The sequence below is a fragment of the Aulostomus chinensis genome, chromosome 11 (assembly GCF_037954235.1).
Source record: "Aulostomus chinensis isolate RoL2024-O1b breed Wild chromosome 11, RoL_Achi_v1.0, whole genome shotgun sequence".
Taxonomy (NCBI): Eukaryota; Metazoa; Chordata; class Actinopteri; order Syngnathiformes; family Aulostomidae; genus Aulostomus; species Aulostomus chinensis.
The window spans coordinates 23,987,700-24,006,578 of record NC_141330.1 but is presented as its reverse complement, the minus strand read 5'-3'; the positions used below and the strand labels follow the sequence as shown (position 1 = coordinate 24,006,578).

At 39.0% G+C, this 18,879-nt stretch overlaps 1 protein-coding gene and 2 long non-coding RNA genes across 3 annotated transcripts; 1 reads left to right on the top strand and 2 right to left on the bottom strand.

The window, feature by feature from the left end:
* Positions 1-1,388: 1,388 nt before the first annotated feature.
* Positions 1,389-9,574, bottom strand: LOC147253812 (polyadenylate-binding protein 1A). The gene is made up of 15 exons (XM_086219118.1): positions 8,681-9,574; positions 8,179-8,372; positions 7,883-7,998; positions 6,302-6,441; positions 6,109-6,203; positions 5,830-5,967; positions 4,902-4,997; positions 3,902-4,174; positions 3,603-3,693; positions 3,332-3,454; positions 3,079-3,221; positions 2,731-2,815; positions 2,118-2,248; positions 1,877-1,967; positions 1,389-1,754 (listed from the first exon to the last, which is right to left on the bottom strand). Exons 1-14 carry the CDS (start codon positions 8,871-8,873, stop codon positions 1,878-1,880), a joined length of 1,908 nt encoding a protein of 635 aa, XP_086075244.1. The 5' UTR covers positions 8,874-9,574; the 3' UTR covers positions 1,389-1,754; position 1,877.
* Positions 9,575-10,506: 932 nt separating this feature from the next.
* On the bottom strand, positions 10,507-12,589 carry LOC147253811 (uncharacterized). The gene is made up of 4 exons (XR_015118438.1): positions 12,492-12,589; positions 11,601-11,665; positions 11,406-11,499; positions 10,507-10,900 (listed from the first exon to the last, which is right to left on the bottom strand). It is a non-coding gene; the product is annotated as an uncharacterized LOC147253811 (long non-coding RNA).
* A 2,806-nt stretch (positions 12,590-15,395) lies between these two features.
* Positions 15,396-18,322, top strand: LOC147253810 (uncharacterized). The gene is made up of 3 exons (XR_015118437.1): positions 15,396-15,558; positions 17,491-17,652; positions 17,768-18,322. It is a non-coding gene; the product is annotated as an uncharacterized LOC147253810 (long non-coding RNA).
* Positions 18,323-18,879: the final 557 nt, after the last annotated feature.

The following is an 18,879-nucleotide window of genomic DNA, read 5'->3' as shown; positions in this document are numbered from 1 at the left end:
ACGGGTTCGAGCCCTGGTTCAAGCACTCCTGTACATTAGACATGGGCTCTTAAACATTAGATCCCTTTCCTCTAAAGCTGTGCTAATCAATGATATATCAGGTTATCACATTAATTCTGTCTCACAGAAACATAGCTATGTCAGGAAGATAGTTTAAATGAAGCCACTCCTCCCGATTGGGTGGCGAGGTGGTGCAGTGGTCAACACTGTCGCCTCACAGCAAGAAGGCCCCAGGTTTGAGTCCTGGCTCAGGTGCAGGATCTTTCTGTGTGGAGGTTGCATGTTCTCCTTGTGCCTGTGTGGGTTCTCCCCAGGTACTCTGGCCTCCTCCCACAGTTAAAGTTACTCAAAGCAATATGACGATCACTCAGGCAGGCAATGTTGACACTGTCAGACTTAAGAAATCAGGCCCAAAACATTGGACCTCTTTCACCACAGATGGGATCCCCTTGAAAATCGCTTGAGAAATTTTGAATTTTTCTTTTATGTCGATATGCAGTTTAAAAATGGAACTCATGTTGTCTCACACAAGTAAGCAGGGAGTATAGCACAATTGTTCAGATAAATATTTTTGTGTGCATTTATAATTGTACATTTCAGTGCTCATCACATTTAACTCAACTAATTAGATCTAATACTTTTTAAAGACTGTTTTCAATACAATTCAGAACGTATTGCAAAAAAAATACCAATTTTTTGTAACAGTCTTGACTTTTTTCTAGTGACCAGAAACATTGGTTTTCAACAGCGCAATATAATTAAATGTATGACGAGTAATGAGGCTTGATGTGAATGATGAGAGGTATTTATTCAAAATCCTCAATCTCTGAACCACAAACAAATGTTAAATCTGGATAATCCTATAAAATCCCTGTGGAGAGTTTTGGGTCAGCTGGGAGCCATTTGAAATATGTTCAAAATCTGGTCCAGTTTAAACAAGAACTTATCTTGTGACTGAGACTTGTCCCAAGAGTGCCTGGGGAGATACTTGGAACCTGCAGGTTGTAGAATATCGGACACCGAGTTTACTCAATTTCCACACATTTGAAATACACCTGATTTGGTCGTTGAGCCTCCCATCTCCGGGTTTTGATGGGTGAGAAAGGTTCCTCTCATGTATGCAAGGCTGTCCTACTTTCTTTGGTTACTAGGTATCATCCGTATTTCCATAAAACCTTAACAGGAAATACTTCAATAATTGATAGGGAAGGTGTACCTCAACTCAGATTAAGTGCTTGCTGGAGTGACCCAACAGTGTCCCCTGGTGGAAAACAATGAGGAAAAAGTGTGATTCATCAGCACAAGACAATGCTGTTGACCTCCAACAGAATATTCTTACGTCATCAAACTGTGTTCTAGTAAAGACACCGAACCTCAAAACAAAGACACTGATTTTGAATGAGAATTTATTAGCCAGTAGTTTACGATACAAATCACCTTTCAAAATGCTCAGCTACCACCATCCGGTACCATGGCTGATATTCTGAGCACAGACACAGTAAAATGACATAAAACAGAGGAATGCATTCAAATGTATAATTTCAAATTTTTACCTATTTTGCTTTTTTTTTCCAACAAATTTTTGTATATGATCAAGGTCTAGTCAAACCATCCCTAGACCTGGCAGAGTCAATGTTTTCTTTTTTTTAAGAAATAATTTATCATTTTTCGATGTTTTCTGTGTTTTAAGTTTTTCAATGTTTAATTTTTTTTTCTCTTTTTCCATCGGTGAAGCAGGTTTCAAAATGCTCAATCTGTAAGAAAAAGAAGGTAGTAAAGGAAGGTAGTAAGTGCAGTTGATTTGTATATTATATCTTGGTTATCAAACCTACTGCATATAAACTCTATCTGCCTCCGCACACACAAACAGACACACCTTAGACACTGGGAACACCAGCAGGAGTAGTGGACTTCTGAGCAGCCTCCTTGGCTTGGTGGGCCTGAAGTACAGCAACAGCCTCATCCACCTAAAACAAGATCCCACTTGGTGAGCCACTCCACAGTGTTTCATTTAACTCAGTTAAATGGAAAGAATATAAATAATTAATCCACCGAGTTGTGTAAACATGATGCACGGTGAAGGGGGCATTGATACTTTCGATTAACCATTAACTGACCTTTGAACGCAGGGACTCGGGTGATTCAAGCATGTGGAGAAGCTCAGAGTTGTCGATCTCCAGCAGCATACCAGTGATCTTGCCCGCCAAACTGGGGTGCATATTCTGGATTAGAGGGAACAGACGCTCACCTGCAGGGAGAATAAAAGGTCTTACCAACTAGAATTACCACCTAAAGATTGTGTGCCTCTAATAACAAGTTCAGCTGCATACATATTTACCCACTCATGATGTACTGAATGTAGTGTAAAGGAATGTGGTTAAAAGCAGAAAAAAACAAAACTGTAAATTGAGGTTGAATCTCATTGATATCCTTTCATGTGGGAAACCGTTATAATTACCGTGTGACTTTAATAATTATGGCCTAAAGGGAATTTTGATTGAGTCAAAACAACTGAACAAGCTGATTCTTTTCTCCAACGGGATGTTCATGTCTATTTTTAAAGAATTGCCCTGAGGCTTGACAGAGATAACGCATTCACAAAGGCAAAATTGTGTCACTCTGACCTTGACCACCAAAACTTTACAGTTCACCCTTTATTCCGAGTGACAATTACACAGGGTCTCCAGAAGACACCAATTAATTCTAAATTCAAACAGGTGAAATACAGACCCAGCATCTGCTTCTGTTCCTGAGGAGGGGCTGCAGCGAGCATGGAGGCAGTCAGGGGCTCCTGTCCTTGGACATGGACAGCAGGCTGGAGGGACAGTGTCAAATCATCAATAGACATACTTAAAGCAAACACTTCTACAGGACTTATTCATGTTAAGTGCAATGAACATATTTCACTTGCTTTTTTGTAGACATTTAACCTTTAATGTCTATATAAATCTATACACATAGCAAAAATCTTGTTTAAAGGCCAAGATATGCATCATTACAAACAAGAAACATACTATTTGTTTCAAAAACTACATCTGAGTCATTCACTGCATTAAAGAGAATCTGGGAAATTCTTGCCTGCTGCATGGTAACTTGAGGCTGAGAGGTCATGTGCTGCTGAGGGTTGCGTACGCCAGCAGCATATTTGTAGTGGGGCATTGCGCGTACTGGGGCGGCAGTTGCTGAAGCACTGGCGGGGCGCTGGCTGAGGGTCTGGGTGGCTGGGGTAACAAAAGGAGCATTTTTAATTAACTATATCAAACAATTTAAAGTCCATGACAGAGACAAATATGGAGATTTTCTTTAAACTCAAGTAGCATGGTACACTTACGCATACGCTGAGAAGCCATCATGCGTGGCACCTGGGTGTTGGTGTTGGTGGTAGGACGGATGGTGTTGAATGTCTGTGGCCTGGGAGCTGATGGGCGCATTGCATTGGGCATGTTTTGGAAATCTGGAAGAGGAAGACACCATTTTCTAACCGTTAAGGTGGAACAAGACAGGTGGCATGAGATTCCTTTAAGGAACCAATTCATATCAAAAGTCAAAAAAGGACTGACACACATCAACACATCACAAGCAATGGAAGAGTCAGCACTTACGCTGCGGACGCACTCCCTGAGTGGCCCAACGGGGGCTGGGCCGAAGCTGGGGCAGCTGGTTGGCAGAGTAATATGCTGCACGGTTCTGGGCCTGAGAGGGACAAAGACCATTCAGGACATGTAATCACATGGTTGCTCACTGCTCAGCAATTGACACAATCTAGGTTATTCATTACCCTTTACACCAGTGATTATCATTTAACTTAGTTAAATAACAGAAACTAAAATCTTTAAATGTTGTTTCATATGCATCTGGTTTCATGCAGGTGAACTCAACGACTATAATGCAGCAAACTCACCTGAGGTATAGCCGCCATGAAATAGCCAGAGGGTGGAGCAGGCTGGTATGGGTTGAGGACAGGGTTGGGAACAGCACGGACGGTTGCCATCCTCTGCATGTACTGATTAGTTAGATGAGCCTGGCGCTCCTCTTTGCGCTGGGCCAGGGCCACATACAGTGGTTTTGTGGCAACAATGCGTCCATTCATCTCCGTTACAGCTTTGGTTGCCTCTTCAGGGGAAGAGAAGCACACAAAGCCAAAGCCTTTGCTGCGGCCGCCTTCCATCATCACCTAAGAGAGAGATGAAGCTCAGGAGTATTTTCACCATGACAGCCAAATTTCAGTTTCGAGTCTCTTTGTCAACTTATCCACCATATAATGCACGTCACTCACTCTACTCGTGATTAAGCTGACATCACATTTATTGCAAACAATTCTGCAGCTCAGTCAAGTTGTAGCGACTTTTGATTTTGATAAGCAGCAGTGAAGCTGTGTGCTTCCAAAGTAACCTTCTATCCTAATACCTCACTGTTGACTTCTGTATTTCTCAGTTAAGGAGGTTTGAAACAGAAAAGCATATCATCATTTTTGGGGACCAAATTGGACCTCGCACTAAATGCTCAGCCAAGAATGTGTCATTGTTAGACCTGTGACATCATGGGGACACCAGCCACATCCACCGTCGACAAGCAACCATTTTCAAACTTGTTATGAACATTATGACCTTTGATATTAACTGCTGACTTTTTATTATCCCATTTAACCCAATGTACAGTATGTATATATGTCGTCATTTATTAAGCTAGAAACACAAATGCACTTACGGAATAAACAAGTTGTACTGAATCACATTTATTAGTGTCCAAACAATCAAAGTAAGTCAACATGCACAGCAGGCGCTTGGTGAACACTTTGAATACACCTGTGTTTACCTCAAAATGCAGTGGTAAATAAGTATTCTGAGAATGGCCATTAAGTGTTCCAACATGACAAATCAAGAAACCACTCAAGTCTTTACCTTTGCGCTTGTGATGGTACCAAATGGAGAGAATTCTTTGCGCAGACGCTCATCATCCAGTCCATCATCCAGGTTTTTGACATACAGATTAACACCCTGGTATTTGGAAAACAATGAGATTGTCAACTATCCCACCAAGTTTGAGAAAAATTCTTCCAAATGCAGGTCTTGGTCAAGGAGATGAAAATATATTTGCATTATTTCCTGGGAGATACACACAGGTGGGATAGGTTATCATTTGATACTTATTGATCCAAATTCTGCTCACAGATAGATTTATATTGATTCTCTTTTTCAATTCCAAACAGTAAAAACTGGTCTTGAGAACAGTGTTTGGATAGTAATATAGCTGTCTTCTTCTGAGCCTTTCACAAACTAAATAGCATACTTTTTGTTAGTGACTCGTCAAATCTACCGACATAAATAAATATAGTCATTATGTTCCAGAAAAATGTGTCTGAGTGATAGGAGTCAAATGCTCCACCTGTCCTCCTTTAATGTCCTTTCTTCTGAGAATTTTTTTTCCTCCAAATTTCCCTTCTCTTCACTTGTGTATGATTAAGTCTGTGTGTAGCCAAGTTGACATTAGCAGAAGATATTCTCCACCAAAATAAGGCACTCAAGAAATTCTTATTTTCTCTAAACATTGTCCTTGCAAATATCACCATTCTTCTGTATCTTTTCTCTCTAAAAAGCAGAGTGTAAGTGTTTGTTTGAAAATGACAACTCCATGACTTGCAATTGTGACCATTATGAGTCACTGGTTGGTAAACATATTTTCTGCATTCCGTCACTCTATTTTCTGATGATTTTTCCTTTTTAATATATTACAGCCGCTGTACTTCCTGTTTTACATATTGTGACACACATTATTCCCAACCGGCAAGTACTTTGTTTTAAGAAAGACGGACCATAATCACTGACAAACCTGGTATCTGGTCATGCGATCTTGTTTCATCTGCTCAAATTTGCGTTTGAGCTCGTTCTGACGTTCCCCTTTCTTCTGTGCACGGCCCACATAGACTTGCCTGCCATTTAATTCTTTACCATTCATATCATCTACGGCCTGTGATTACATGAAACAAGAAAAGTTTGTTTTTTTTTAAAGTGTTAATTGTCACCATGTTAACAGAGATACAAATGAAAGATGTTCACATAAACATTGCACCGTGGCCCCACAAGTGAAGAAGTTGGGCTCAAATCAAACCTTTTGTGCGTCCTCATGTCTCTCAAAGCTGACAAAGCCAAATCCCTTAGATTTGCCGTTTTCATCAGTCATAACACGGATACTCAGTGCTGGACCTATAAAGTACAACAGTTAATTAATGCTTTTAACAGGCAGAACTGGGATGGTGAGATATGTGAATGGAAACGTGTCTAAAATCTCACAGTTGCCTTACCATATTTGCCAAACAACTCCTTCAGCTTCTCATCATCCATGTCCTCCCCAAAGTTCTTGATATAAACATTGGTAAATTCTCTGGCTCGGGCTCCGAGCTCAGCCTCCCTCTCCTTCCGTGATTTAAAGCGTCCAACAAATCTGTTAGTCAGATAAAGAAAAATATTCACAATGCAGACCATGAAAAAACTTTGTCAAAGTAGTGGCAAAGCCATTTTCTTCTGCATTCCAACTTCTCTTTGACTTGACAGGTCCTAGTGCTATCTGACTCCACAGAGCAATAATTTGACGCATTTGCCACTGAGGCTACCAGCATAAAAGAACATGTCAAGGTGGACAGAAAGTACACAGAGGGGACGGCATGGAACATCTGTTTTACACTAGCTAAGAAGACATAGGTACTGGTCAGCAGTATCAGATAGTGAGAAGGATGTGCCTTAGGTTGGGGTTCAACAACTTCTGTTCATCTGGTTATCAAGGGATAACTGATGTTAAGCTTTTATTGCACTAACAGTAAGATAAGGAGTTATATACTCTTCCTGTCTCATCTACTGCACCAGTTGACATGCTGCAGTTCCACCCCCAGTGAAACAGCTGAGCAGAGAAAAGCGAATTGAAATATGAAAGTATAAAGCAGTAGAGACAGACATTTAATCTAACCTCTGAATGACACTGATGTGAAATAAGACGCAAATAAAACGTGTGAGGGGCTCAAGTCAATGGTAGGACAACTGCCAGTAATTACTGTAAGACAAGTCATTTGAAGATGTAATGGGAATTTTTCAAAACGTGATTGTTCTAGGGGTTCAGTTGATTAGGATCCCCATTTACCGTTATTTATCTTTACAGCCTCTCTTCCAGGGGTCAACTACAATATTTAACACTTTCCATTACTTTATTGTCAAAACCACTGAAAGGTGATCATCCACAGAGGGTTTTAACGTCACCTCCCATTTTAAAATTGTATGCAACAAAGTGTGGCAGAGATGACAACTGGATGTTAGCACCACGTTGAGCTCCCTCAACCAAAGGATAGGATTTTTGGTCATTGCAAGAAATGAGCTCTTTTGCCCCCCCCAAAAAACTTCCAATTCAACATCACCACAACTAGTTTCCATTTTTGGCATGACATGTTAAAAGTCTAATATAACTACTACAGTTTTGTTCAACCACTTGTTAGCGACCACCACTTTAATGACACAAAAGGATTTTAACTTCCTGATTGGTATTAACTTCTGTATATTATGTATGTTATGTCCTACGTCAGTATGAACCACAAGAGACAACATCAAAAAATGCAATTTACTGTCAAAGGAGCTGGATCTTCCACAATGCTTGTTTAGGGGTTTTAGAAGTCATTCCTATGCCACTCTACCATTTTAGTATCTACAGCAGGACATGTTAGTTTCAAATGGGTTGCTTTTTTTTTTTTAATGAGAATTAGACACGATTGCCAGATGAATCTGGGAACATGGTGTTATTTAACATCAGACCATATCTTTAATTAGATATAAGATCCTATACTGTTTCCAGATGCACACAAACATTCATTTGTCAAAGGAGTCATTGTATTCCCACTTACACTTTTCTGTCATTGAGCAACATGCCATTCATTTTCTCAATGGCCCGCTCAGCAGCCTCGTGGGTCTCAAAGTGCACAAAGCCATAGCCTTTTGAGCCATTTTCATCACAAACCACCTTGGAAAGGGGAAATTTAAGCATGTCAGCAACAATCCAAAACCATGCGTATCAAAAACACATCACAAACAAACAATCATCTTCAAACTACACAAACCTAAGTCATGCAAAGTTCAAGTTTTGTATGTTAAGCACTCTGGCAAAAAAGGAGGCACAAGGAATAAATGCATCCCCACCTACCTTGCAGGAAAGAATATTTCCAAATGCTGAGAAGGTATCATAGAGAGCCTTGTTGTCAATTGACTTGTCCAGGTTCTTTATGAAAATGTTGCCAACTCCACTCTTCCTCAGGGAGGGGTCCCGCTGAGACCACATGATTCGGAGAGGCCTACCTTTGATCACATCAAAGTTCATGGTATCCAGCGCCCGCTCAGCTGAAAAATAGGCCAAAATTGATATTAACACCACGTTGATACACCAGGTATCCATTTTTCATAATGTAGTGACTTTCTAAACTCCGTTTTAATATTTTTTAACCAGAAAGTCATTTTTTTTGTAAAACCAGATTACAAGTGTACATCTCAGAAGGCTTCTGGACACGTAGATAACTTCACAATGTGACATTTCATCCAGTCACACTAGCATATAAACAGCAACACATGTATTGAGCACCATAGCATTTCACGTTCAAAATGGAGTCAGCCACATCCCTCAATATAGTCCGTCATGAAAATACACCTACCATCAGCAGGCTGCTGGAAGTTGACGTAAGCGTAGCCAAGAGATCGACGAGTGATCATGTCTCTGCACACTCTGATAGAGAGGATGGGCCCAGCCGGGCTGAATTTCTCATACAGCATGGCCTCGGTAACGTCTGGGTGCAGGTCTCCCACATAGAGGGAGGCCATGGGGTAGCTAGGCGCGCTGGGATTCATGTCAGCCGACGCGTGTGCTCAGTCAACAGGACACAACGGTACGACACGTACCTGTAGGGTTTTGTGTGCTCGATATTTCGTCAAAAATATCGACCAATATCCACCTCCTGTATAGAATACTTATTTGCCGGTTCCTACTGCTCCACATACAATTTCAAGCGCTACACTGGACTCCTTATCTTCAGGTAGCAACGTGGCTAGTTAGCCTTAGCAAGATGTCGGAACGTGGCCTACAACCAATGTGGCTCGACGAATCCAAAATTTTCAAACTGCACTGATTAATTCAGTATGAAAACTGTCAACAGATGGCTGTACGAAGCAAGTATTTTCACTTACAATGCTCACTGGTAGTACAAAACCCCAAATGGAAGAAAAGGTTAACACTAAGTCACTAGCGGTTATCACCCACGCTTTCAACAATGACGCCAATAGCTTATCATTAGCTTGCTAACGTTCTTGTCTCGTTCCGTCTTTCGTTCTTGCTCGAATGCAGTGTCTTCTTCGCGTTGCTTAGTTGGCAAATCAAATCCTGCTTCACCGATTTTAATTTTTCTTATAAAAATATGTCTGCGTGTGTTCTCTAGCTTTTGGTTTGTTTCATAATAATAAAATGTGTGCCGAGACTAGCTCCGGAGCACACCCTACGCAGACGGATTACGGGAATGAAAAGGAAGGTCGGTGGAGGTTGTTTCCCTATTCGAGTCGAAACCACGGCGTGTTCAAAACCCAGGGTGACGCTGTATATCTCGCGATAGCTTGTAAATGAGTTCATTTTAAAAGCCCAAATACTTTTTTGGGTAGATACGGGATTTGACTGTGAATGTATTTTAATGACAGATTCGGCCACATATCTATTTATAAACTGGCAAACGTATACCCACAAATGTTTTATTTTCTTTGGGGGTTTCGCACTCAGCGTCCTCTTAAACGTTTAAGAATTTTATCTCGTGTTGAGTGATGCGAGGAAAAAAGGCCACATTGATGTAAAAAGTACTTTTTGAAACTTCGAGAATAAAGTTGTACTTTTACGAGAAAAAAAAACGTAACCTTATGAAAACTAACTGGATATTAATTTCATCTTTTCCCGTAAAATTGCGACATCTCTTTAAATTATGACTTTGTAACGACAGAATTTCCCTCACAATTAAGTAATTCTCATTCTGATTCGCATAAATTTGCCATCGAAATCTCGTTTTTTTTCCTGAGATGAAACAAAGGTTTTACCTTTGTTTTTAGACAATGCACTCACGTGATACATTGATAATGGCTACTTTAATGATAATGATAACCTCCCAGTGGGCATCTGATGTCAATGCGACATCAAATGCCAAACATTGATATCAAAATGAAATCATGATTTGGTCAAAAACATAAATCAACATGATGTCAAAGTTTGACATCAATTTGATTATTGTCAAATTTCTGCCAAATAATGATCAAATTGATGTTATTTTGATATTGCTTTGATGTTAAGATTCTTTTGTCCTTAAGCCAAATCATGATATTGATGTTATTTTGATGTTTCAATGTGATTCTTTAAACTTTCAGCCATACAATATGAAGTTATTTTGACATCATTTGAATGTCAATCTAGTATTGCAAGTAGAATTGCCTTTCTCCACAGTTTGTCTCACTAAAGGATCTCTATCAGGATTAAAAGATGAGGATCTTGTGATTCCAGTACAAAGCAATAAAGTAATGCTCGAGATCCTTGCAGTTTTGCAGTATTGCATGCGTGGGAGTGGCAGTGCTACATTTTCTTTTTCTACAACAAGTTCCACCTGAGAATGTCTCTCAATGATCAAGCATACATGTATGATCAAAACATTTTATTTTCTATTTTACACAATTTTGTTTACAAAAACTTTTTCAAAACACAAATCAATTTCAATCAATCCATCAATCAATCACAGCTGCAGGCCTGCGCCCACCCCCACCTTTTCTGTCCAGTGCTGACCGCAAATATACTGCAATCCTGGACACAATGGCAGCCTCAGTCGCGCCAGGCTGTGACTTCTGAATGGTGTCTGAAAAAAGCAAATTTTACAAGGGTTGAATAAAATGAGTTTTTTGATTGAGGACCAAACATTTATCAAAACACGGTTTCCCCCAGAAATTAGGCATAGCCTGGCGATGGGGTGGGGTGGGGGGGTTTCGTGATCGTTCTTCAAGCAAACAACAGCTGCTCACCACAAGGGACGCTAGTGGCTACAATGATCTCGAATTGAATCTGGTCCTGAGGAATTTCCACTGAAGTTGGATCAGCCTGTATTCTGAGTTTCCACTTTCATTTTGAGCAGGATTCCAAATCCAGAACCCCATGCGTTGATAATTTCATTTTACATGAAACATTCTTTTGTTATTTTACTCTCAACACATTCCCCTGTTTGATTAATAAAGATTTTTAACTGAAACATTTCCTTAAATGACATCTAGGATGTATTATTCTAGTTGTCCCGTTATTTTCCAAGCAGTGTATTTCAACAACAGGCGATGCACAAAAAGAGATTCACAAAAGGAGTTTCTACTTACCAATCATGACCTGGCAAAGGCTCATTGCTCTGAAGGCACCCTTGCATTACCGCCATCCAGATTGAGCCCCGCCATTACCCTATTTGTAAGGACTCTGTCGAACACATACACATCAAGGTTATTAGTTTATCATGATCAACTGAAGTTTAACTGCTGCAATTTTTCTGGGATTAACTGATAAAGAACACAGCTAACCTCTTCATGACGTTGCTGACATTGTCACGGATGCCACTGCCACCAATCTTGATCATTTGAGCAGTCTGAAAAAATAAGTGTCCAACATTATATTAAATATGTATAAATACACTTACAGGTGTTACTTTGAAGGGGACAACACAGATACTTGAACACACACACAGACACAGTCATATATATTTGTATATATGAATTATATATGTTATATATATTGTTATATATATTATATATATGTATATGTATGACGTCACGGCTGACCGTGACTGACCAGATGGCGGACAAGTTGATTGTGACTATGTGTGGAAACCCGGTGCTATATGACACTACGTGTCAAATTTACAAGAACCAGTTGAATAAATTGGTGTCCATTCGTTACATTCTGTCACCGATCCGAGCTAGCAGGTCGTCAAACTGGCCGGTCGTCATGCGGAAATACCGCTTGAAGCGGCGGTTACGGAGCCTCTGGAGGAGCTCGGTTTAACGAGCGGTTTAATTCACCGAGCTGAGCTCGCCTCTAGATGGCGCACTTAAAGCTCGGTGGAATGCCGCGGAAGCGTTGAATGCGCGCCCCCCATTCCCCGACCTGCCCGTTCGGTGGGTGGCTGGCAGAACGATGCGGTACCAAGGGCGCTCTCCGTTACCCGGACCGCTGGAAATGCGCGGAATTAATATAATCCGCTGGAATTAGCTAAAAAGCCATCAATTTGGACAACAAAATAATTCCAGCGGATTAGCTAATTCTATAAAAAGTATACCACCGAGTTAGCTAAAACACAGTCTGTTATAATCGGTAACAGTTATAAAAATCATTTGTCTTTGGTCTTGACGACACAGTTTGAACGTCAATAAACACTAACGTCACTAATAACCAGAAATTGACTTCTTACTTACCAATATTTTTCCAATGAAATGGATTGCCGCAAATCGCGAGAAGAATAGGCGGGCGACCGAAACTTGGCCAATGCGCATGCGCGAAACCACGCAAACCAGTGCAGGCGCGCTGTACCACTTTTTTTTTTTTTTTTTTTTGGCTGTACCACTGTTCAGCCACCGATAAAGGGTATGACGTCAGCCCCACTTCCCAGCGAAGGTCTGGTTTGTGAACCTTAACCTGATCCCGCCCACCTGGACCATGAAAGAATATGAATGGTGTGAAAATTATATTTTCTTGTCCAAGCTGATGTGTTATTTTTGAATTTAAATGGAATATCTTTTGTCCAAAAAAAAATCAATACTGCAATTGAATATTTAGATTGAAAGTTTAATAGCTGCAGATCGACAGCCATCCTCCCTAAAGCAAATTAGAACCAAAAAAGCACACCCATATTTTAAGCAGTTTTATTTTGATATCAATTTGACATCGATTCAATTCCATATTTCTAGACATCAAATTCATGCCAACTTGATGTCAGGTATAAAGCAGCAACGTTAATTTTATGTCAAATATTTTGACTTACAATGTGTAGCGCAGTAACCTGATGTGGGATTCATCCCTTTGTAGGATCTTTTTCCAAAAAAAAGGATGTCTTAACCTCTGCAAGCCATTTATGATAGTAGTCAAAATCTTGACTATTTTTTAACGTCAAATTGACCTCAAGGTGCCCGCTGGCTTTAGCATATACGATGTGTTGGCACCTAGACAGAATTTTTTTTTATTCACTTTATTCATTCAAGTCTTTATGCAGTAAATAGTCTACAGAGATAGAGAGCATCATATGAATTGTCAACCAAAGCACAGTACATCTGTATGTGACATCCAGATCATAGCATCTCACCTAGAAGAGAACTGTCACTGGACTGTAGCTGCAAAAAAACATGTTATGGATTCTAACTTCAACATTATTTAATAGTTTGACTGTGGAATGTTTGTGGTTAACTCATCTCAAAATAATGACAGTGGAAAGGCAGGTGGTTCAGTGTGACCAGGTATTACGTTCACAGACTGAAAAAAAATCAGGCCAGACCTTAGTAGATTTGTTCCTCTCTGTAAAGAACTAGTGTTCACATGGGCGAATGTATTTTTGTTTTTTTTCAGACATCAAAGAAAAGAAGATCAGCATTTCATAGTAAATGTATTAATTCTACTGGCAAAATTTTATGCCCATAAATGTAAGTTTGGTAATAAAAAAAATAGTGTTTTTCATTCAGGAAGTTGAATCATATACAAACCCTGATCTATTTTGAACATGATGTTACTGTCTTTTGTGTACTCCTCTGCACACTATCTATCTGTTCTTTCATAATAAAGGTTTCGATGAAAAAAAACAAACAAACTGACAAACAAATGCTTAGATTAGAAGAAGAGGAAGAGGAGGAAGAGCTCTGGTTATGTTGATCTCTAGGTCCATCATTCACCTGGACATTATTCTGCCTTTTTCTAATATCTAATGCAGCCTTTGAAAAGGCCATCCATCCATCCAACCATCCATCCATCCATGTGTTTTCTACTGCTTATCCTGTTAAGGGTCGTGTGTGGGGGTGGTGGTGGTGGAACCCATCCCAGCTGCCTTCAGGTGAGAGGCAGGGTTCACCCTAAATGGGTCACCAGTCCATCGCAGGGCCAACACATATAGACAGACAACCGTTCACACTCACAGTCACACATACGGTGAATTTAGAGCATTCAATCAGCCTAGTCCCCTCTTGATGTCTTTGGACTGTGGGAGGAAGCAGGAGTACCCAGAGAGAACCCATGCAGGCACAGGGAGAACATGCGGACTCCACACAGAAAGTCCCTGTTTTCGGCTTGAACCCGGAACCTTCTTGCTGTGAGGTGACAGTGCTGACCACAGCACCACTTTGCCACCCCCTTTGAAAGGTCTGCACATTCATTTGAATCCCTCAATCAAGGATATTAAACTAACACCAACATCAGTTGCTACCTGGAAGAAAAGCGTGTGAGCTTTTAGTTCATCAACTTGCTAACAGGTTTGGGTGTCTTGAAGTTGATATCTCTATTTTTCAGCTTCACAGCCATGAACGCTTCAGATTGGTGAGAATCTTCATGTCTCAAACCCTGAAAACAGACTCAAAGTCCTCTAAAAGGTGTGGGGATGCATCATTGTGATGTGTTAAGAATCTTTCAAATAGATTGCATTGATTTTAAATGTGGAATTTCAATTAATGCTCAAAACACAATTGTGACCATTTTTTCATGATGTTGCATACAATTAAATACTCTAGTCTCATATAAGTGAACCTACAGTTGCAGAGGAACCTTTATAATTTGTAATTAATGTGTTTAGTTAAGTGATGGTCTAGTTTAGCTGCCTGTGTACTCTAATATTAGGTGTTCTCTAAATTACTGCAGAAGAAAAAAGTGAAAAACAATGAAGCCCCAAGTGTGTTAATTTTTTTTTGTTTTTGGGGCCATACAACATTGCACTGGCAGGCAGAGCCTTGTTATTCAGAGCTAAACGAAAAGAATGATATAGATGTTTGTGTCATGGTCTGGTTGGGACCATATCTACTTTTAGTTTGGGGTTTATTATGAAGGACTCTTTTCTTACACTATTATTCTCATGCTGTGGTTTTGCACCTTGTTTTCTTGTCAGTTCCTGGTTTATTTTGAAATGTGTCCATGCACTTTACACTTCCTGTCCTTCCTTTTTTTATTGCTTCACCTGTGTCTTGTGTGGTTCATTAGGTCTGGTCAGTCGCAGCCCTGCGCCTAGTGTTTCTTGACCAATCAGCTCCTTCCTTCCCCTCCTGTTCTCCCACCTGTCTCTTGTTGTGTGATTAGTTGGGTGTGAAGCTGAGGTGGGCTTTCTGTTTGTCACTCATTGTTCGCTCATCTGTTTTCTTTCCCTGCCTGCTTCTCAGCTTGTTAGTTCTCCAGGCCTGCTGCCCACAATGGTTTTGAGTTTGAGTTACCAATTTAGCTTTTCTGTGGATTATCTTAATATTCAAAAAGTGGAGCTGAGGTGGGCTTTCTGTTTGTCACTCATCATTTGTTCAGGTTTGTGTTTGAGTTACCAGTTACATATATTTATATATTTATATATATATGTTTACATATATATTTACATATAAATATTTACATATATATTTATATATATTGACATATATATTTACATATATATACATACATTGTGTTTGAGTTACCAGTTACCAGTTTTATATTTATATATATATATATATTTACATAAACATACATATACGTGTGTATATATATATTTACATATATATACATATACATACATATACGTGTGTGTATGTGTGTGTATATATATATATATTTACATATATATACATATAAATACATATACGTGTGTGTTTGTGTATATATATATATATACATATACATACATTGTGTTTGAGTTACCAGTTTTATATATATAAATATATATTTACATATATATTTACATATATATTTATATATGTATATTTATATATTTACATATATATATTTACATATATACATAAACATACATATACGTGTGTGTATGTGTGTGTATATATATTTACATATATACATAAACATACATATACGTGTGTGTATGTGTGTATATATATATTTATATATATACATATACATACATATACGTGTGTGTATGTGTGTATATATTTACATATATATACATATACATACATTGTGTTTGAGTCACAAGTTACCAGTTATATATATATATATTTTTTATATATATTTATATATATACATATATATTTACATATATATTTTTTTATATATTTATATATATGTATATTTATATATATTTACATATATATTTACATATATATTAATATTTACACATATATTTACATATATTTACATATATAGACATATACATACATATACGTGTGTATGTGTGTATATATATATTTACATATATATACATATACATACATATATGTGTGTGTATTTGTGTATATATATACATATAAATACATATACGTGTATGTTTTTGTATATATATATATATATATTTATATACATACATAAGTACATATACGTGTGTGTGTGTGTGTGTGTGTGTGTGTATATATATATATACTTGTGTGTTCACCTGGGGGGGAACCCAACTCATTTTCATTCATACTTCCTTCATCAAGCGCCTGCTTGTGATGTATCAGTTTCTTGCTGTCCAGGAGGGGGTTTTAATGCAGTCTTTGATAGTGCTTGGGGTTAAATTGGGCCTCTGAGGAGCTTCTTCCAGGTATTTATCCTTGGACAACACAGTGGCAGCACCTCCTTTATCTGCTGGACCATTAATGATATTCTAATTATTAGGAGATTAATTGGAGGCCAGGCATTTATTTTGAGAAAGGTTGTTCTTGTGAGTGAAAGGATAAGCATTTAATAGTCTAGTGACCTTGTAGTCCACTTTCTTAGGAAATGTAATGACCGCCGGATTCGGCACTGTGGGCGAGAAAAGAGTTGGCAGATGATTCAGTTGTATTGTTGACAGTCACCACATTAGAAAAGTTTTGAGTCTGGCTAGAAATATGGTAATGCCATGTTATAAGGTGAAGGCTACAATAAAAGTGGAATGAATCTACTTCCGTTTTGAAAGCAAAGTTGTTTTTATTGGGTGCAAAGACAAACCCTTGGACAAAATTGAAAAGTGTTCTTTGTTTAAGTAAAGATCAGAAAGGTTAATTGCTGCAGGTACGGTCTTGCTCTCTTCCTCAAACCACCTCTTCTACTTGTCAGTTGCCGGTGTCCATCTCCTCCTTCAGTGTATCTGACATTTTTTGCGACTTACCTGTAGGTTACCACTCGCTCTCGGAAAAAATCCCGGTCAAAACTTGTTTTCTCGTTTTGGTGTAAATTCTTTTTTTAACATACACTGAGGAACATATGCTGGATTTATATTTTGTAATTCTTAAGAATAGTGTATAACATAAACAATGTATATTTGTATAATTAGTTTATTGTTTCCTCTCACAGCCCAAAGACATCAAGAGGGGATGAAGTTAATCCATACTCTAAATTGACTGTGGGCATTCACACTCATAGCCACGCCTAGAAGCTGCTGGGATAGGCTCCAGCCCTGCAACCCTTAACAGGATAATTGGAAGAAAATGGATGGATGGATGTTTCATCAGACAAGTTGGGTCAAAGCAAGGGGCAAATATATGATGATCTGTTCTCCTGCTGCTGATGGTTGATCATTTGTTTTGGTGAACAGCTGAGCGGAGCGTCTCTTTCAAATTTTCTGTTGCAGAAAATGGCGGGATAGCATCACATTCTCTCTTTTGGAATGAATGATGTGGTGTGTCTCATGCTGAAGGGCTAACATTGTAAGCAATGGATCTGCAGCCATGGAAATACATCCAAGTCCTTTCACTCAGACCGAATGTCTCCCAAGCAAAACAGACTATTAAAACACACTCTCTGTTTTTAGTTCCGTTATTGATGCCCGACAGTAGTTGCTGCAGGGGCATTGCTGCACTTAAGGACACCTGTGAACTTCATCCACTTCGCAGATCTTTTGATGAAATCATCAAATAAACAAAAAAGATCAATTCTACACACATGATTTAAATCAGCTGTAAAGAGGGACGGCTGTAAAGGAGGGCGGCTGGTTCACTCCAGCATGTGGAGGTTTAAGTCACCAATGAAGCCTAATTTGTACATGTTCATGGGATCACACCAGCTATTGACGTTAAATTATGTTTTACGTGAAATAATCAGGTGACCTCTGAAAATGACACTGCTGCTTTAAATGAAGACATTACTATTGTTGTTGAATCTTAAAATACAGATGTAATAATAAAGAGGAGAGTGAAAGTGTGTCAATCACAATTCATACGATGACAACTGGGATTCATTTGACAGGAGGATTGAGTGTGAGCAAACACACTCGGTGTGACGATCATTTCGTTTCATGTTTGTGACTGACAGCTTTTATTTCATGTTCAACCTCGGTAATGAAGTTATATTTTTGTGTGCGTTATGTAATTCATCTATGGAAAACTATTTTCACAAGTCATGCCAATAACCTGCGCTACCACTTCATACCATTGCTCAGGGGCATCTCCTCAATGTGCCTCATTGATGATTTAAACCTTCAACACATCAGAGTGAAGCAGCCGTCGCCCATTAGAGCTGATTAGTTTACTGTGTGCGGTATGGTTATCTGTTGTTTTCCTGATGATTCAATGTACAGATCAGAAAAGCTGCTCAGTCCTTCTAAATATGTCCATGTGTGCAGTAACATTCCTGCAGCGGCAAATATTGGACATCAGCAGCAGAACTAAAAACTGTAATTCTAAAGCCTCCAGAGAAAACTATTCTACATTAGCTTTTGAAAAATGTTTTCGATCAAGAACATTA